General features: G+C 29.4%; 1 protein-coding gene across 4 annotated transcripts; it reads right to left on the bottom strand.

Moving 5' to 3' along the window:
• Positions 1 to 853: 853 nt before the first annotated feature.
• On the bottom strand, positions 854 to 21,109 carry LOC119601002 (serine/threonine-protein phosphatase 2B catalytic subunit 1). Of its 4 annotated transcripts, none has more exons than XM_037951618.1 (14): positions 20,821 to 21,109; positions 14,893 to 15,283; positions 10,171 to 10,499; positions 10,002 to 10,113; positions 7,462 to 7,607; positions 7,196 to 7,335; positions 6,986 to 7,063; positions 6,830 to 6,923; positions 6,288 to 6,413; positions 4,181 to 4,262; positions 3,591 to 3,656; positions 1,627 to 1,714; positions 1,425 to 1,522; positions 854 to 1,223 (listed from the first exon to the last, which is right to left on the bottom strand). In XM_037951618.1, exons 2-14 carry the CDS (start codon positions 15,056 to 15,058, stop codon positions 979 to 981), a joined length of 1,770 nt encoding a protein of 589 aa, XP_037807546.1. In that variant the 5' UTR covers positions 15,059 to 15,283; positions 20,821 to 21,109; the 3' UTR covers positions 854 to 978. The 4 variants fall into 4 exon arrangements, with proteins under 4 accessions (XP_037807546.1, XP_037807545.1, XP_037807547.1 ...); XM_037951617.1 differs by having other exon boundaries at positions 20,842 to 21,109; XM_037951619.1 differs by lacking the exon at positions 20,821 to 21,109 and adding an exon at positions 20,394 to 20,676.
• Between the last annotated feature and the right edge of the window lie 719 nt (positions 21,110 to 21,828).

Genomic DNA, 21,828 nt, shown 5'->3' with positions numbered 1-21,828 from the left:
ATGACACAGGTCTGTCTACAAAGCAGCATATGATGTATTCCTAAACCCTATTGGTATTTCTTACCGGTCGTATAGTGGGGAGCCTGCATATGCCGTAGAGAGATCTTATTGATCATGGGAATGGAACTGATGCGAAAATGTCAATGAAAGATCGTGAAAGTCTCCATATATTGGAAATTAGTACGCTTCTCGTTGCTGTTGGCATCTCAACAGGATATTTTGAATCATGCTGCACGACTAATTGTCGGGGCAAGTAAGTATTGGTTTCAGTTGACTTTGGAAATTCCTACATCCTTTGTCACACAGATTCGTTCATGAAGAAGGATCCTGATTCATTATTTTGGGTATTTTGGGCTATCAAATATGTCTCTAGGTGCTGTTACCAAAACAAGCCATCTCAGTAGTATGGTTGGGCAACTTTAAGAGGTCCAGGAATGCACTGGGGTGAGTCTTCAGATGATGAGAATGTTTGTGGGGACAATGTCATTTTTCATGGCATCAATGGGGTGTTTTCACCTGATGTTGGGTCCGACTTTTCTATCGACTCTAACCAGTGATTGCCTTCTTCTTTGTCGTGGTTAGATTGAGCATGTCTTATGACATTCGTATCATTTTCGAGATCAGCACACGTATCATTTTCGGGATCAGAACACAAAATAACACTAGGATTAGTGAAAATTATTTAAACAATTTTTTAATCGTTGGCCAGTGTTATTAATTACAAAAATTCCAATAAAATAATTTCAATTCTCAAAAACTTCATTAAAATTTATAAATATTTTTTTATTTGTGGTTTTATTTTATTTGCTTTATTTAACAATTGGTTCATGAGCGCTAATTAATTAGAAAAAATTATTAAAATTTCTAAAAAAGTCATTGGTTGTTTAACTAAATAATTAAATTAAAATAAACAAAATAAGATGAAAATAAAATTAATTAAATAAAAATAAAATAAAGAAGATAAAAACAAAACTAAAACTATGAATATTTGCTAGTGCTAGAACGTCTGGGCGCAGCAATCGGGGTGCTACCATTTTTCTTTGACGAAGCCAAACTACTGCTGTCATTGGTAGTAGTAGTATTATTATTAGGTGTTACTGAGTTATTATTATTATTGCCCACTAACAGAGGACGTCGGGGAGGCATACGTTCATTGACGGCATCAAGACCTTTAGCTTCAGCAAATGAAGTAATTTGTGGTGTGGCGCCAAGACCTTGTAAAGCTATAAGAAAAATAAATAATCACGAGATTACATGAATAAAGCACGTGTGTAAAACTATAAATAATATACATATTTTTAATAAACTTATAAAAATTGCATGTTGTTTTTAATTTACAATTTATTTGTTAAATTATTGCCGGCTATGTTAATGTGTTAATAGTTATAATAGAGTAAAAACGTAAATTGTTTACGAATACCTACCACTTATAAGAGAATCTTTGCCACCCGATAATGCACCCATTGGCAATGAACCGGTTGGTGTAAGACCCTTCAATTGCAAAACAGATTCAGATTCTTCTCTGTAAAATAAAGAGAACAATAATAGAAGGTTGTTAGAACTTATTATGAATTTGCCAGTACTTGACTAGTTCATAATTTAAGTATTACTAATTTTAATACTAACCTTAATACTGAGAATACACGAGACATTTTACCAATAGCTCTTATTTTGTTCTTAATAACTTCTTTACGTAAAGCTGATACCGAAGAAGCTAAAAAAGATTTTTTAACATAAATACATATTAAAAATAATACGTCAATATCAATTATAAATATTTTAATAAAAAACGTTTCTAATAAGCTGTGTGTGCATGAGTAACATTTAAATCACAAGTATGTGTGTATGTTTAAAATCTGTTAGTGTTAACATTTAGCTAAAAAGCTTATTTTAAAGCTTTCATACTTAAGATACATTTCCACAAATAGTTATTTGGTTGTGTTTTCTGCTAAAAGCTTATTATATTTATTACACGTTAAAAAATTATACAATGTTTGGATACAAAATTTTTCATTGAGCTTTGAAAAAAATTTATAAAAAAATATTTTTTTAAAAGGGTCATTGAAATATTGATCGTATGAAAGTCCTGGGACCTTGATAAATTCTAAGACGACTTATTCAAGTCCGTACTTCCGTCCGTCTGTCTGTATGTCTGTCCTTCTGATATTTTGCGTTTCGATTCGAAGCTCCGTCACTAAAATAACAACTTACAAAATCGGAGTTACGATCGTAATGCAGAATACACACAATCGTAAACCATTGAAATAAAATACAATTGCTTCTTCTTTTTCTTACGATTCCGTTTTTTGTGGGAATAACAATTTTCGATCGTAGTGTAACTGAATGCGGAAACGTAATCGAAATGCAGAATAGGGGCGAATATTTACATAAGAGTAGTTTTGGGAACACCTAAATGGTACATGATCCAATAATTTTTGCAGGAAAGTTAATAAGTTCATTCTTCCGCAATCATGATGTCCATATAAGGTTCCTTTCAGAACATTACTGAAACTATTGAAACTGACTGACCAGTATAGCGACGAAATTTCACATAAACAAGTTTTATAGAAACAAAAATCACTTTACCAAATTTTATAAGGATCTGTCGATAACACAAGCCGACAAATGTTTAACACAGAGACCAAAGTATTATTGAGCTTCGCTGAATCCGAATCGGAATTTCTCCATCAAATCTGAGATTCAAAATATAGTGTCCTGAAGTTTAAAAAACACCATTTTGGCACTCTTTGAGACGTTATAACAGCGCCAAGACAACCTATGTTGTATGCCATCTGAAAGTCCATTCCGTTAACTTTATAATAACATTTGACATTTTTTTTTTCTTCTTGGAACATGATATCTCAAATCCTACATGTGATGGAGAAAATTTGAGAAAAAGTATAACTTGGACTTTTTTCAAATTTTTTTCGTCCTGTGTAATTGATCATACCCCCATATAAGGTCCATTTTATAAAATAACTTTAAGACAAATAACTGTCTTAAAAATAAAAGTACATATAACTACTAATGTATAAAATTCGACATAAATTTTCTTAGGAACCAAAATCTCCCTACCAGGATCCCTTCTAGACTCCATATGTTGACATGTATTGCCAATAAATCGTTCAAAAATTAAGGAATTTAAAAATTTAAAAAGAAAGCAAAATTCCCCCAAAATTTTGTTAGGGACTGTTCATAGTTTATCCTATGCCTAATATAAGGCTTCCATGTAACCACTGGACTCCTACAGAAAATATCCACGTCAAAATTAAAACAAAAATTATTAAGAAATTGGAGGTATCAGAATGTTTACAAACAAATCTAAATTAAATTCAGTTTTACAGTTGGTATAAATATATGTATAAAATAATAATCATAGGTCTGTTGTACACATACCGAGTGGGTGTGTTATGTGACGTATACTTTATGGTTTAAAGTTTAAAATTAAACCTAAACATTTAAATTAAAAATATATTTAAAATTAAACAAATATCGATAAATAGCAGCAGTTTTGCGAGCTTAGCAGCAACTACTAGTTAGCTAAATTTACAAGGCCTTTCATTTATGTAAATATCATTACAAATTCTTACCTTTTCTCGTCTGGGCATTATTATCATTCGAATTCATGGGTACTAGAACAATTTTCTTACGGAGTTCTGAGTTGAGAAAAAATACATATACAAATAAATACATCACATGCAATACAAATACAAAGAAAATAATTTACATAAATCAATCGATAAATTACAGAATAAAATAGAACATTTATACTCATCGACACAGTAATAAATAAAATAAATCATTGGAAAAATAAATAAATTTAAACTTAATTTTCTTTGGTTGATTGTTTGTTTTGTTTTACAACATTAAAATACAATAACAATAAAAACAACATCAATATCTACATATTTTCGGAATATTGAAATGTTTATAGTTGGAATTATTTTCGTTATTTTTTGAAATTGACATTACTAGAGACACACACGTATTATAAATATTTAATTTTGTTTAGTTTTTAATGGCAAGAAAAAAATTATGTATGTTTATTTAAATAAAATAATTGTTTATTTTCTTTTTTGTCTTTGATCTAAATAGTTTTGTTGTATTTCCTAAATGTGTTTATAAATAATAGAAATAAAAATGTATTTTTTTTATTTGCTGTAATTATGCTACTACTAACCTTCTTCTAGTTCATCGTCAGGACCACCCACTAGTTCTTCGTCCGAACAGATATTGAGAACATTAACAAGCATGTCGGTGACCTAAAGAAGAAAAATGTTTACTTTTAATTTTTTTTGTCATTCAAGATATTGTAGGCAGAAATGAAGGAAATTTATTATTTTATATGTTTTTGTCATTCCGTTTGTAACACATCGGACCCATATGCTTGTAAACCCATTAATGTATATATTCTGGGTCCATATTAAATTTTAAGACCATCTAGTCATGTCCGTCCGTCTGTTTGTTGTAAACAAAATAGGGCCTAAACGAGATAAGCTAGAGAGCTGACATTTTGCACAAATGTTTTCTATTGTTAGGTACTATTTGGTATTGAAATTTTGCTATATTGGACCACGTGTTCGCTTGGCGCCCATGTAAGTTACCCACCGGAATACTGATTAAACATGTTTATAAAGCCCGCTTCACACGAGCACACAAGTAATGTGATCTGTCAAAATTTTGTGTAGAAGAGAACGGATGGGATCGTCTAAACGCAATATGTAATGAAACCATCACACATTTAGAGAAAATACGGATGGAAAATTTGACAGTCGTATGGCTCTCTTAATTTTTTAAAATGATTCAAAAAACAAGCAATTCGCATTAGATCAGGGATGTATTTTTATGTAAACACATAAAAAAAAGTGAAACAGCTGTTTCCATCTTACTTTGTTATTGTTTTATACCAATCGTGTAAACACAAAAAATATAAATCATACGACTTTTATTCTCTTTTTTGTCATACGGATGGAATTTCATTTTACTTTTTCATTAGACTTGTCGTACGTAAAGTGTGACCGTGTGAAGGGCCCTTAAGCAGCTAATGTGATGAAATTTTCCACAAGTTCTATATACCGAAAAATTAACATGTAAGACATGGTGGACATAGATCCACAATTAACCCTACCCCACATAAAAGTCCCCTTCAGAAACGGATTTTAACGCTAATTACTGGTTTAAAATACCGCTAATTTAATGAAATTCAACATAAAGAAGTTATATAGGAACCTAAATCTCTCTTCGAAGTTTAATGAGGATTGGCCAATAATTGACACTACCGCCATATAAGTTCCGCTTCAAAAAAATTTAACGCTTATTACTGGTATGGTTTTAAAGGAAAAAATATCCACTAAATTTCATGAGGATCGGTCAATAACTGACCCTATCCCCTATATACGGCCCTTTTCAGAAAATGACTGATTTCTGGCTTAAAAATTCCTGTATAGCGATGAAATTCGACAAAAGCAAGTTAAACCTCTCTACTAAACATTTTTGAGGATAGGACCATTATTGACCATACGTACCATAAATGGTCCAGTTCATAACTGACTAAAAAATACCAGTACAGGCCAAAATATTTCTACCAAACTTTTTTTTAGGGATCGGTGCATAATTGACCCACCATATAAGGTCCCCTTTAGAAAATATCTTTAAGACTCAAAAATATTGGCCACTATTCTGCATTTCAATTCGAATCGAAATTTTCTCCGTTTGGCAACTTTGGTATTCTGCATTTCGATTCGACTCTCCGCCACATAAAAACAACTTACAAAAACGTAGGTATGATCGTAACGTAGAATGCACACAACGGAATTACTTCTTCTTTTTCTTACGATTAAGTTTTTTGTTGGAATACCTTTTTTCGATCGTAGCGTAACTGAATGCTTAAACGTAATCGAAATGCAGAATTTCGTAGAGCAAGCTCCACAATTTACTCATGCCTCCATTAACTCCTAAGACCTAGATCCATATGTAGGACTACCTTCCGAAATGAACTTTGCAACATATGCTTTGATGGTGCATATAAAAGTTTTGGCATATCCAAATTTAACACTCCAACTTGTTATATCTTTTTGGAAAGGTTATGCTTTGCAGATTCTGATTCCATTATTATCCGATTATTAACATAAAATAAGCAAATAACTTAGTTACTCTCTTGCTAAGGCATTTTTACAACTTTAGATTCAGTACGTGAGTGTAAAACTTTATCATATTTCCCAAAATGGAAATTTCTCATTTTTTTTTCCTGAAATTACTATTTTTTATTGTAAATATTTCTTACTTACCTTCTCTCCAACAAACGGTAATGACCAAGTAAATACATCCATAAAATTTGGCAACCAATAGGGATGAGGTGAACAATTAAATTGTCGTATATTCATAACATTATTCTCATATTTAAGTACAGCTGCCTTTTGTCAAATGACAATAATTTATTTATTTTATATTTGTTTTTGCGACGTGTTGTTCAGAGGTGAAATATGCAAATAAAAAAAAAAACCGAAACAAGTATAAAAAATCATAAAAATAATTAATGGTTGTTTATAATAAATGCTAAAAATAACGCATATATAAAAATAGAATGCAACAAAGTACACTTTTGCTTTCAAATGAAAATGTTGAAAATTTTTTTGTCAAGGTTGTACATACTAATAAAAATGATACATTTAAGGTTTCTTTAGCCAGTTTTTGTCTAGGTCCTTTAAACTTAAACTTTTGAATTAATAACAGTTGATAGGTTATTAATATCAATGGATTTTTTTTTCATTTACTAATTTTTATATATGTTTAATACTATAATTTGGCTGAAATTTTCCTGATTAAATACCTTATTATTGTAAACATCCAAATAATTGGGAGCTGAAAATATTGTAATTAAAGAAGGAAATCCAGTGACCTGATTTTTACGATACATGCGATACCTGTAATATAAAGATTTACAAATTTGTAATAAATTTTATATAATAAAATATATGCCACCTACCCCGCATCTTGAGCCTCATGAGCTCTTACAATAGATAAAAGATTATTTTTTTGTAGAAATTCACAGCAGGCTGAATAACTGAAATTTTTTCAACAAAAAATACATTACACTTAAATATATATAAATAAAATAGCAAATACTATAGACAATTCTATTTTAAATAAGTGAAATACTAATTAGAATAAACTGCACTAATTGTTCAATACATACCTGAAAAAATACGAACAACCACGTACTGAATTGTGTGAGAAATAATCATTATTCTTTTCACTGCCAAAATCTTCTAAAGGATCTGACCACAATAAATCGCACATGGGACCAAAGGCAGGCGGTTCACGGAATCTATGAAGCTGTTGATTAATTGTTTTAGTTTAAAATGGAATTTTTTTGATTGTTTGTTTGTTTATTTGACATGCGTTATGTTTACTAAATAAATAATAATATAATTAATCGAATACAAACATATACACACACACCTTTCTGATATCATCGAGTGTGAAAATTTCCGGTGATAAACCACCGTGTATACAGAGAAATTGCTGATTTAATAGCGCTGCCAATGGTAGACAATCAAATGCCTCCATACAGGCATCATAGACTCGTTCTGAATATTTAATTTGACCTAAAATGAAAATGTTAAAACAATAAACAAATAATTAATTCATTTTAAAGTAAATATACAAATGTATATTTTTTTCTCTCTCATTTTTTTCACTGCATATAATTCTGTTTAAATATTTATGGGTTTTTGAAAATTTTGGAGAATTTTTGTAGGTGTGTGTGTTTGTTTTTTTTTCTCACCACCTACAAGTTAAAGAGTTGAAATTTTATTACAATTGTAAATTAAATTTTTAATTAAATACAATGTGATGCTTCGGTGATTTTTAATATTTTTCAATATATTATCGAAAGTTTTATTTTGAAAATAAGAAAAAAAATCTATAATCTGAATAGTAAGATTTCAATAAGTGATATTTAAGAGTTTAAAATCGAGAAGTATTATTTTGAGAAGTGATGGTATTAAAGTGATAATATTTTTCAAGCTTCAGTTCGGATCCTGCATTCGGCAAAAATAGGAATATTTGTATGACCCATTGTGTAACGGAAGTCATTTTTTAATACTCAGCATTGTTGTCTTTAACAAACAAGCCTTTAATTTACCCATTTTCCGTAAATTTTCGAATAATACTTTAAAAAATGTTAATGCTCGAAGTATGATTCGAACTCGTGCATAAAAAACTTGAAATTTTGTTCGAAAATTGTCGACATAATCCCTATTTTTCGAATGGTTTATTGGTTGGTTATCGTCGTTGAGTCGACTCTGTTTTGACCAGAAAACTGCACTCGTCAGATGTAGTACTGTATAGTATTAGATCCAGCTTGTAGCCGTGAGAAATCTGAATATGTCATAAGCTTGTACCCAGATATCTCAACAAGATCTGATATGAAGTAACTGTTTCTATTAACGGGTTAGAGCAAGGCTTATGCGTCGAAGATGGAAGGCCGTATCTTCCTTTTTTATGCTATAGTACTCATTGAAGGGGAGCCCAAACCGACTTGCATGTCTGCTTAGCACCCAGTGTCCTGTTATTACGGAGTTGATACTGAAACGGTGTTGGAGATATAAAAAGCAGGTCACGCCTGTTCAGGCACCCAAACAAGAGTAATTTCAGACAGGTGACAGATTCTTTTTGCTTAGGGAAGTGGTAGTATAAGAGTTTAATGCCGCTTGACTATCGACAAAAATCCTATGTTGCCGCGAATATTGAGGTCATATAGGCTGACATTATTGCAAATATTTCAGCCGGAAAAACCTACAGTTGTTGGGAAGTCGGTGAAATAGCTACTTATACTTACGCCAGCTTCTTCACAGAAGCTGGTACTCCTGGAAGTAACTCTGACTTTGAAAACTCTACAAAGTCTGTGTGTGGGATAATAAAGTCAGTTCAAGATTAGAGGTAGTACCTAGGTTTATAATTTTAGCGTCTCCAACTAACGGACGAGTTAAGACTCGCTGCGCTACAAGCAGATCTATAAGTAGGATGTTCAATATGTTGTTCAGAGATTTTGAAGGACTAGTTCCTAGAACACATGTTATCCCAATGCACGCTGATCTCTGAACTTAGTATAGCTGACTTAAAACAAATTTCTTCTCAGTTGAAGTCCACCATACAAGAGATCTGTATATAAGAATAGGACGTACTATAGCTGTATACATATAACTATGTTGGGACTAAGTCCCCATTTCATCCCCAACATCTTTCGACAGTTATAGTAGGCGACCGCTGCCTTCTTTTTTCTGTTCAAAAATGTTCAAGTTTTCGAAAATATTCGTTAACAATTCTTTAAATTCTAATTTCTTTTTAAAAAATTTTAAATTTCGAGCTTGAATTAATTTATTTAATTTTCACTAAATTTTTTATTTTTCATATTTAATTAAACTTTCCATAATTTTATAATTTGTCGATAAATTTTATATTTTTAAAAAATTAAAATTAAATTTTGACAAATTCTCCATTTTTAGATAATTTTGGGGAGGTTTTTCATTTTTTTTAATAATTTTGATAAATTCGTAATATTTTCCGAATGTTTTCGAATAAATAAAAAAAATAGGTAAAATTTTGGTATTTCGATATTTTTTAAATATTTTTGAAAAATATTCCAAAAAATATTTGCGATAAATTGTTTCGAATAAAAAAAAATGTTTTCGAATAAAAAAATTGGATAATTTTTCTGTTTTTCGATTCTTGTTAATATTTTTGAAAAATATTTCAAAAAAATTTTTTATGAAAGAAAAATTTCGACCAATTATTTTTGTTTTAATCTCAATACACTTTTAACAGAACATTTTCACTTTTTAAAAACTTAAAAAAAACAAATTTTTTTTGGAAAAAATTGGATTTAAAAGTTTTTAGGTTCTTAAATTTAGAAAATTCGAAATAAATTCAAAATTTAGATTGAAAAAAAAAAAAAAAATGTTCAAAGAGAAAGATATTCAATTACATTTCCAACTTACACTCTTGTTTAAATGTAAAATATTCCGTTAAATGGCGGCATTCATGATTACCACGCAGTAAATGTAGGGTATCAGGAAAGCAGATTTTTAAAGACCACAGATATAAAACACACTATAGGGAATTAACATTAAATTAGTAATAAATAAATATCTCATATGATAAACATACCTCAATACTAAAGTAACCACGATCAACATAATCGCCCAAGAACAAATAATTTGTCGACTCTGGTGGACCACCAACTTCGAATAGCTTAACTAAATCGAAAAATTGTCCATGTATATCACCGCACACAGTTATGGGAGCCTCAACATCAATCATATTCTTTTCATTGCGCAGCAGAGCAGCACCCTCATTAATTATACGCAGAGCAGGTTCCTCCTCAATACGACCTTCTTTAAGAAAATGTTGCCTTAATACGTCATAATTGGGTTTTTTCGTTTTTGGATCGTATACCTCATCCATGGTCAGTTTATGGGCGGGTGGTAGTGGAACCTCTAAAAAAAATAAATTGTTTAATTAAAATTATAATTTAAAAACATTAAATGAAAATTTATGAATGAATTTATTAAATTTTATCACATTCCTTTCTTCACTATATAAATCAAAATATTTTAATTGCAATCTTGTAGATATGAATTTTAACAAAGTAAAAACGTATTTAATATTTTTATTTTTAGAAATTGTTTTCTTTTACAGTCACATGATCACGAATAGACAAAAATATCATTCACATGTATTTTATTTATTTTTTTTTTTAATATTTTTATACGTTTCGGTAATTTTATTAATGACTTAATTTAGTTCAATGTCCCGGCTAAGAGAAACATTTAAATATAAAAAAATCTGGCACCTTTAGTCGACTTGACAAAGCCATCGAAATATGTTTTTGTAAAATTCTGGACATGTCCGTCCATTTATTTTCGGAAGTCACGATAGAACATAGTAATATCAGAAGAAGTGTGCCTCTTTAGCTTAGTTTTAGTCTGTCAGTACTGAGGTTGTGGTTAATTCCCACCAGACACTCCGATAATCTAAGACACAACATGCTCTATAGTGGCCTAGGTTTATTTCTTTGGATCTGATGTAGCAAACATCTTCTTATCGAACTTACTAGTTATATCTGAATATTCATTATATTATCTAACAAATCTGTTTTCACTTATATATAAAAATGCGATACCGTTTAGGTTTAGATATCTTGTAGGAAGTGAAATTGAGTTGTTATAAAATCTCAAATATATCAGAGGTGAAAAGTTCATATTTACCGCAGTGAAGAGGCATTATCTATCGCCATGACTGTTTGTATACGTAGGTACATAAACACTTTCCCCCACCGCACTTTCTTTCTTTTTGTTGTTTCAATTAATCAGCAGTACCAACACATTAAAACAAAAACAAAGGAAATACTTAAGTTTATAATTAATTTATTTTTAAATAGTATTTGTATTTATTTAAGTTTAAAATTAGAATCGTATGTGTGTCTGCCAGAGAGAAGAAAAAAAAACGAGATCATAAAAATAAAGTAGATTAGATAAAATGTAGGTTGAAAATGTGTCTGGAAAATACTTATTGATTAACTAGAATATTTCAATGGTGCCAGAAAATCTGTCAAACATGTGACAGCTTAATTTTTTGAAATCTATATGTATGTTTGTCAAATGTCATAATTGATGATGTTATTAAAAAAAATAGTGAGAAAAGTGTTATAAATATTATCACGTGTTTGGTTATTTATAGCTGTTGATCTTAATAGTTTTATTTATTTCAGTGAGGTACATATACATACATATATTCTATGTCTTAGTCATAATCATTGGAATTTGATTAAAAATCTTTGATACATTTTTATAAATAACACATCAGAATAAATATTACAAAAGGCTTAGTCGAAAAAATTAGCAAACAGGGGAATTTTGAATGAAAGTTAGCACAGGGCTTTGTGTTATGGTAACAAGTAAGGGACTACATTTTAGTCGAAGACTATTTTTGCCTATCATTAGGGGTTTTCGAGCTTTAGTGCAGTATTTATCCACTGCATTAATATTCACAATATTACAATATATTGCACTTATAACAAATTGCCCTTGTATCCCACTAACTGACCACAAAGCTTTCTTTTGAGCAAAAAAAAAAAACGTTCATTTTGAATAATATGGGAAAATGAAAGTGGTATATGTGTCAAATATTGAAAAATCTTATTCTTGAGTTAAAGAATATTTTTTGATAGATATACCACTCGCATCCCATTAAGCGACTGCTAAGCCCTTAAAGGAAAATGTATAAACATTCTTTTGAGCAATTAAAATATTTTAAGACACCTAGATGTGCTCCTATAGACATCAGAGTAATTTTCGGAATAGTGCCTTTAATGTCAGCTATACCGAGCTCAAAAGAGTTACTTATTTCTTAAAATAAATCATACCTTTTATTTTCTCTGTGTGTTCCTCTATATCTGGAAGGAACAATAGGCTACTTTTTGTTTTGAAATTTCATGTGGGCGAGATGCCAAGCCCACATACAAAATAATATTAAAACTCGCATATATCAGAAACAACAACAGCTATAGTCCTCAAATATTGCATAGACAATTTTCATATGGATGTCAACCATATGAAAATTTGTGAACAAATTGTGCCTAAAATTTTGTCGAAGCATTTTTAGTATCAATAAGAATATAACGAGTGTGCTAGCAATAGGGAGCGTATCACCTCCCATAAGTGTTTAATATACATTTTCGTATTTGAAATTGTTAGAAAGAGAATCTTCAAATTTTGCGAGACTAGAAATATGGGGCGTAACACCTCCCATATAAATTAAATACACAACTACGTTTATTTAGGAAAATATTGGAGCTAGAATTCAAATTTTGCACGAACCACTTCAACATCCACATAAACATTTGGGTAATAAATTAGTTCATTAGCAATAGGAGGCATGGCACCTCTCATTTGAATTAAATACAAAAATTAGTATATCTGGGAAATCATTAGAGCTAGAATACTGAACATTTGGCACTAAAATAATGGGACTGACAATAGTGGGCGAAGCACCTCCCATACTCATTAAATGCTAAAATTTGTATATCTGGTTATCTATTATAGAACCGCAAACATTTTAGATAAAAACATTTCTCATCCATATGAAAATTTATGAAAAATCGTAAGCACTCTGGGTTAGCTAGTGTTCTTATAAAACTTGTTTATGAAAACTTTCGCCACTAGAATGATATTTTTATGTCAATTATAAGGTAGTCAGTCATTTCAAGTCATTTTCTGAAGGTCTTATCTTCTTCTTCTTATTTAGGTTCAATTATGGATCGTTTCTCGAAAAATATGGTAGTGAGATTTTGGTTTATACAAAACTCGTTTGTTTTGAATTTCATTATTATACTTGAATTTTTAGCCAGTTGTAAGTTATAACGTCATTTTCGGAAATTCACCTTATATAGGGTATACTGAACCCATCATTATCATATTTGGTAAGGAGATGTTTGTTCTTATAAAACATGTTTATGGCGAATATCACTGCTATACTGCTATTATTAAGCCATTTATGAGGATTAAAGTAATTTTCTGAAGGGGACTTTTTATGGGTTGTATGGTCAATTATGAACCGATCCTTTTAAAATTCAATAAACAAATTTTAGTTCTTCTGAAACTTGTTTGAGTCGACTATTTTTGTCACTACACTGGTATTTTAAGTCAGTTATGAGCTTTAAAGTCATTTTATGAAGGGGACCTTTTATGGGGGGTATGGTTAATTATATATCATATATCACAATATAATTTCTGTATGCATAACTTGTGCCAAATTTTATCACGATAGATTCATAATTAACTTATAATTAACTCTTTAAACTGTGTTCCGGGCCTACTTGTATGGGGGATAGGTGAAATCGTAGAACCCTATTGCTGATTTTTAGTACCAAACAAACTTTATCTATAGAGAACAACAGTGAAAGATTTCCTCTAGCTCCTCATATGTGACCTCTATCGTGCTTTTAACAGACAGACGGACGGACGGACGGACATAGCTAGATCATCTTAAATTTAATATGCTTCCAGAATATATATGTGGGCAATTTCGTGTCAAGTGAACCAACTTTTAAAATCGGTGTCTTCCGATTTGGATGAAATTGCACTAAGGTTGGTACTATTGGATAGTACGCCATGCAAAAATCTTCAGCTCTATCGGTCAAGAACTGACGTAATTAGAGGGGGTCAAAGTTTGACATTTTAGACATACAAGTTTTTTTTTCAAATGGGATTAACTTTTCGCCTATTGGTCTCTTCAAAGGAGTTCAAATAGCTATATCTTCACTGTTAAAAAAAAAATGTATAATTTTTTTTCTGAACAAAAAAGTTCCACTTTGAAAAAAAAAATTATAAAAATTTTGGAAACAGTGAAGAAATAGTTATCTGAAAAATTTTTGCTAGGACCAGTAGGTGAAAAGTTGGTTACCAAACCAATATTTCTCTCTTAATATTTATAATAAAATTAATATAGTTTTTATTTTTTCAAAATATGTAAGAAGTAAACAACGAAACCACTTGTTATTTTGATTTATATCTTTTATGTACATAGTATAAATATACTTAAAACCGATTATTAATTGGTATTTATTTGCCGCCTAAACATAAACATAAAAAACAACAACAAAATCAACAGTGATCTTAATAAGAAAAACAAACCCATTTTGACAATGATTTAGAACAAGAACATAAATTATAATAAACTTGTTCATTTGTTTGCATTTGAAATGAAAAATTGTGGAATGCATTATACATATGAAACGATAATACTATATATTTGTTAAAATCTCTACACGACATACAAATAGTTAAAATAATATAAAAAAAAACAAAAATTAAATATAATTTTATTTACCAGAAACCACACGATCCTTGGTATTTGTGTATTTACACTTTTGTTTATTTCCGGACATAGTTGGCGATGAGGAAGACGATGAATTTGTTTCGGTAGAACCGGTAGAGGGTGATGTCGTTGTTGATGAAGAGGGAGATCTTTTTATTGAATTTCGCGACGAAGACATATTCAAAAATATATTTTTAAATATTTTTAAATATTAAAAATATTGTTTTTGTTTTTGAGTATTATTGTTTTGTTATTTGTTTTTATATTTTTGGGCTGTTTGCTTTTTAACGATATACACAAAGATTTATTTTCTCTATATTTTTGTTTGTTTTAATATATAGATTTTTTCTATTTTTTTACAATATTTTTTTTTTGTATTTTTTCTTTTGCTAAAAGTATGACACTGAAAAATATATATTTTTTATGAAATATTTTTTTACTTATTTTTTATATTTAATTTTTCTTTAATAACATAATTTATGGGCTTTTGTTTAAGTGTGTTATATTTTATTTAATTTGTTTTTTATTTTTATATTTTAGATTTTCTTTTGAGTTTTGTTTTAAATTCTAGAAACAAACTTATGTGTTTGAGGGAATTGTTTAAATTTATATTTTCTTTATGTTTATCTTCACTTGCAGTTTTAATATCCATTCATTAAGTTTTAAAAATATATATATATTTTTTTTAATTCTTTAAGTGATTCTGCTGTTTTTTATTATTATTAACATTTTATATATTTATTTAAAAAATTATTAACAAAATGTTGACCTTTTTAGTGCAAACTAAAAGTTTTGTTATAGATTTTTTACACAATTATAGTTCTTTATATTTTAACATATTTTCTTCGAAGTAATTATTATATCGATTAATTTTATTGATTTTTATAAACAAATATTTTTCATTCTCGAATTAATGGGAAAATAGATATAGAAAATATCATCTTTCTTTTACTAATTACTTTATTAATTTGCAATAATTTGAAAAGGTCCTCAGTTCCCTACCTTCGATTGAAAATCTAGATCTCAGTAGAATACATAAGTTCAAAAACAAAATTTCTGCAATCTTTTCAAAATGGTTCTCAAAAATTCCGTAATTTTGATCTTATCACGAGAAAAATTATTAAAATTTTTGTTAGTGTATTTCTGGTCCGAAAAACTACATTTAGCGTATTATAAGAGGCATATAAATTTCAAAACAATCTAAAAAATTTTTAAATTGACCAAATCAAATACTATTTTTTAAATATTTTTCTGTGTATGCTAAAAATTACGACAATTTTGACAACTATTTCGATAAAAAGTAAAAATCATTTTGTGGACCAAAAATACCTTAAAAAAATTGTTTTCCGTAATCAGCTCAAATTTAAGAAATTTTTGAAACCCATTTCAAAAAAATCTAAGATATTTTATTTTTTACAAATTATGCTGAGGTCAGGATTTTCAAACGCTGGTAGGGAACTAAGGACCATTCGAAAAAATGCTTTTATTTTTCTCGTGTTCAGTTCTTAAAAAGACTTTTCCTCGGGACACTCTAATGGGCAATTTCGTGTCAAGTGACCCAACTTAAAACAAGTAGGAAATTATAGTCGGGCGGGGCCGACCATACAATACCCTGCACCTGTTACAAAAATAAAATGTGATTTAGTTTTCATAATAAAGCATTTAAGTTGAATTGTACCTTGTCTCAGATATACTTAAGCCATTTATTGTTGAATAAAATTGTGGACATTTAAGTCAAATTTTGAAGGGGGCTTTGTATAGAGGCCGTGGTCAAATGAGACTCTATAATTATAAAATGAGAGTCATAATGGCTAAAACTTGGTTTTGCAGCTTGTATTAAACACAATTATGAACTTGAAAGCCCTATTCGTCGGGTGCAGTTGTATGGGAGCTAGGTGAAATCATGGACCGATGTTAACCGATGCTTCGTCTTCCGTACCATAGAAGATCATGTGCGAAATTTATTGAATTGAATTGGTCGGACGGACATAGCTCAATCGACTCAGAAAATGATTCTAAGCCGATTGGTATACTTTAAGGTGGGTATAGGACCAATATTATTGTGCGTTATAAACATCAGCACAAACCAAATATACCCTCCCCACTAAAGTGGTGTAGGGTATAAAAATCGATAGATAGTAGGCTAGACACAGCTCTATCGGTCAAGAACTGACGGAGAGGGGGTCAGAGTTGGACATTTGGTCATACAAGGTTTTTTGAAATGAGTGTAACTTTTCACCTATTGGTCCTAGCAAATATTGTCCAAAGGACTTTAGATAACTATTTTTTCAATCTTTCCAAACACAATTATTTAGTTTTTATTTAAATTAAATACATTTTTTTAATGGGCCTTTTTTTGCTCAAAAGAAAGCTTATATAATTTCCTTTAAGGGCTTTATAGTCGCTTAATGGTATGCGAGGGGGAACTCTATCAAAACTCAAAAATAAGATTTTTCAATATTCGGCACATGTACGATTTTCTTTTTCCCCAATTTTTTTTTTTTTTCAAAATAGACGTTTTTTCTGTTAACATTTTTTATAAATTTTTGAGCAAAATTACAAACATGATAGGCTACAGAAACGTTTAAATTCGAGAAGTAAGTGTTTTATAGTGTATTTAAGAAACATTTAAGTCCTCTAGCTCTTGCCTTGTGATCTCTATCGTGCTTTCAACAAACGGATGGGCCTTATAATTTATTATGAACCTAGAATGACTTGTACTTATTCGAAAACTTTTCAATTACTACACATACTGTCGTCATTATTTTTTATATATCGTCACCTGAAATGCAAAAAGGCGTAACAACCAAAAATTTAACAAGTAAGAGTGTTATATTCGGCTATGCCGAATCTTATATACCCACCATCAACCTCGTTTGACTCGAATGAAACTTACTTATGTCGAATTTCATCTATATACTTGTATTTTTTAGGCCAGTTATAAGCGTTAAAGTAATTTTCTGAAGGGGACCTTATATAGGGGGGTATGGTCAATTATGGGTCGACTCTCATATAATTTGGTAGACAGAATTTGGTTCGTATTAAATTTATTTGTGTCGAATTTCATCGCTACACTCGTATTTTTAAGCCATTAATGAGCGTTGCAGTCATTTTCTAAAGGGGACCTTATATGGGGGGTAGGGCAAATCATGGACCGATCCTCATAAAATTTTTTAGATAGATTTTGACTCGTATGAAACTTACTTATGTCGAATTTCGTCTATATACTAGTATTTTTAAGCCAGTAATGATCGTTAAAATCATTTTCTGAAGGGGACCTTATATGGGGGGTAGGGTAAATTATGGACCGATCCTCATAAAATTTTGCATAGTGATTTTGAATCATAAGAAACTTACTTATGTCGAATTTTATCGCTATATTCGTATTTTTAAACAAGTTATGGCTGTTAAAGCTGCTTTTCGAGGGGCCACTTGTATGGGGGCTATCAGAAAACGTGGACCGATATTGCCCATTTTCAATACCAAACAAACCTTACCTGTAAGAAATATTTATGTGACATGTAAACCCTCTAGCTCTTTCCATTGGGACTCTATCGTGCTTTCAACAGACAGACAGACAGGGGGCTATCAGAAAACGTGGACCGATATTGCCCATTTTCAATACCAAACAAACCTTATAGAGTCCATTGGGACTCTATCGTGCTTTCAAAAGACAGACAGACGGACGGACAGACGGACAGACATGGCTAAATCGTCTTAGAATTTAATGAGGACCCAGAATATATATACTTTTGTGGGTCTATGACCAATATTTCGATGTGTTACAAACGGAATGACAAAATTAATATACCCCCCATCTTTTTTGATGGTGGGTATAAAAATCGATTTTTTTTATTGAAAATGGTCCACCACATCGAAATAAAAGTTTTCGCAAATTTTTAGAACTTTATTGTCAAAAACACTAATTTTATTAACATGAAATTCAAACGGACAATGTCTAAAGTCACATTTATATTTGAACATGTTTATTCATGTTTGGATATAATACATGGAAGAAGGAGACTTGTTATAACAACAATAGTTTTAATTTTATTTAGTTTTTTGCCTTTCTGTAAAATTTTGAAAAGTGTTGTTACGCCCTTTTGCATTTCAGGTGACGATATGTACACTCAAAAAAAGAATTAAGTAAATGTTACAAATCAATTCGGAGCGGTTTCAGAAGTATTATAAGTACAAGTTTCCTTAAACCAAATTTTTTTTAACTCAATATTTGTAATGACTTATTTAAGTACTAATTTGTAAGCATGAATGATAAGAACTTGCCATCAATGACATTGCTGGTCTAGGAACATTAAATATTTCAATAAATCACAAAATTAATGACAAAATCAATATACCCCATGTTTATATCCTACACCACTTTTGTGGGGTACAATCATACTTGTCTGTAACGACCTTAAAGTATACTAATCGCCTTAGAATCATCTTCTGAGTCAATTTAGATATGCCTGTCCGTCTATGTAAACTTTGTAATCAAACTACAAACTATTACGCAAATGTGAAGAATATTTAATGAAATTTGGTTCATAATCTCTTATTGCCTAATGAACTAGTCCCCAAACAACTGAACATCCCGAATAGAACTTTTGAGCTCATGTAACCTTAACAATAATCCATTCAGAAAATGAGTTAAGTGCCCACAATTCGCATAAATTCAGGATAAATACATTTTATGTAAACGTAAAAGGAGGATCAGTCCCTATTTTCCTCCAGCTTCCATATAAAGCCTTTTTCAGAAAATTTGCTTTTCATCGATAAATTGCTTAAATAAATCGAAGGCAAAGTACAATTAAACGTACAAAGCATAAATTTATTTTATTTTTATAACAGAAGGATATTATTTTGTGAATACTTTCGCTTAAAGATTAGTTTTTTTAGTCTAAAGATCTGAGAAAACTGAAATTACTAGTAACTTCGCTTTCGTGGCTCATCATTTTTCTTTTAATAGGCAACTAGAAACCCATTTCGTAAACATTTTATATTAGAATATTCCTCTAAAACCGTTCAGAAATTCATTATATTCATTTATTTGTTATAATAAATAAATAGTACAAATAATATTTATATGTACTATTTTATGTTTTGTTAACTGCTGAATTCTATTACTTAATTTTTTTATTTGTCTCAATTTTTTTTCATATTTCCTAAAAATATATTTTATATTTTTTAAATTTAATTTTTCCCATCACTTTGGAATACATTTTAACAATACACTTAATTTCACTTTGAAATATTCTTTTTACAAAATTTGTTATTATTTAAATTTAAAAATTTTCATTTTTATTTCAATGAAAAACTTTTACATAACACTTTTGTTAATGTATGTATTTTTTGTTTTAAATTTAAAAAGTTTTTAGTACTTTTAATTTACATTTTACAGCAAACAATTAATTAATTATTTTGCACTATAATTCTTATTAAATATGTATATTAGTTTAGTGGTATATTATTTTTTTTTGTTTTGTTTTTGTATTGTTACAGATTTATCATACTCATTTTTCGCATTAATGCTTATGAGGTGTTGTCACAATGATTTTCTGGTCTGTTGATAATTTATCTAATCTATCTATAGTTGTTGCAAACAATAGTTGTTGAAGCCTCTTTTACACATAATTGACAGATTATGTCAGTCAAAACGAAAACAAAAAAAGATTGAAGACATTTTATTTTTGGTTTATTTTTAAACTCAGACAATATTTATTTAATTTTGAAAATTTAAAATTTCTTTATTTAAATGTGTGGCTCTTCTGTTGTTTTTTTTTTTAATTGCACCCACTAAATATTTAAAGATTTTATTTTAACAACAATTCTTTTGTTATAATTTTATGATATTGAACTTGAACTTTTTAATGTTTTCGTTGTTTGTTAAATTTATTTATTTTACAAATATATATTTGTTGTTTTTTCCACCTGATTTACTTTGTTCTTTTTTTGTTTCACCTTATACAAATTTTATTTTTTGTTTCGAAATTTAAATATTTTTCACTATATTTTTTTAAAGAAAATTATGATATTTTTCGCTTGTTTCAACACGCACGCAACTCGTCAACGACTCGCGGTTTGTGTTTGAAAAATACCGTGGTGCGTTAATTTTTCGCAAAAGAAAATCGAACAAAAAAATTTTGAAAATATATCGAGACTGAGACACTGCTCACTCGCAATATGCCAACAACCGAAAAGAAAATTTTCAACATTTCGTTGCCCTTGAATTGTATACGAAAAGAAAATATAAAAATGATTTCTACTCTTCTTCGTATTATTGTTGTTGTTTTGCTGATTTTCAAATGTAATTAATTTTAAAGAAAAAATTCTCCGCGAAAATGAGAGAATCTTGAATGAAAATTTTCTTTCACTTTTAAATGGGTTTTGTTGTTGTCATTGTGAAAATTAAATTAATTATATTTAAAATGTTTTGAATGAATGTTTTGTTTAAGTTTTTTTTAATTAAATTAATTTAATAATATTGTTAAAATATTAATTATAATTATTTGCTAAATTCTATTCTTTTTAACATTGACCATGATCAGTGTTGTAATGAAATAAATTCTCTATTAAATGTTTTTTTATTTTTTTTATTTTTGTAAAATGCAAACATACTACATACACTATTTCCTCAATAGAAGTAGGGGAACGAAGAAGGTTGTTCTCTTTTCTGTCTCTATTAGAAACAAGCAGTTCTGAATAATATAAGTTTTTAAAAATGTGACAATGATCACGGGTTTTCTTTATGAAAGTCTTTGTAAGAGAAAATAAGACTAACTAACTAACTAACTAACTAACTAACTAACTAACTAACTAACTAACTAACTAACTAACTAACTAACTAACTAACTAACTAACTAACTAACTAACTAACTAATAACTAACTAACTAACTAACTACTAACTAACTAACTAACTAACTAACTAACTAACTACTAACTAACTA

This window comes from Lucilia sericata, unplaced genomic scaffold (assembly GCF_015586225.1).
Source record: "Lucilia sericata isolate MDLA Ls3-8-SP2 unplaced genomic scaffold, ASM1558622v1 Contig000134F_arrow, whole genome shotgun sequence".
In the NCBI taxonomy this organism is placed as follows: domain Eukaryota; kingdom Metazoa; phylum Arthropoda; class Insecta; order Diptera; family Calliphoridae; genus Lucilia; species Lucilia sericata.
The sequence above is the reverse complement of the archived record's forward strand: the minus strand, read 5'-3'. Positions and strand labels throughout refer to the sequence as shown.

Coding starts and splice junctions, on each gene's coding strand:
- LOC119601002 (XM_037951618.1), bottom strand. CDS start 15,058: ATGTCTTCGTCGCGAAATTCAATAAAAAGATCTCCCTCTTCATCAACA. Junction 10,500..14,892: donor CAAGGATCGTGTGGTTTCTG/GTAAATAAAATT, acceptor TATTTTTTTTAG/AGGTTCCACTACCACCCGCC. Junction 1,224..1,424: donor CAAAGATTCTCTTATAAGTG/GTAGGTATTCGT, acceptor TTTTTCTTATAG/CTTTACAAGGTCTTGGCGCC.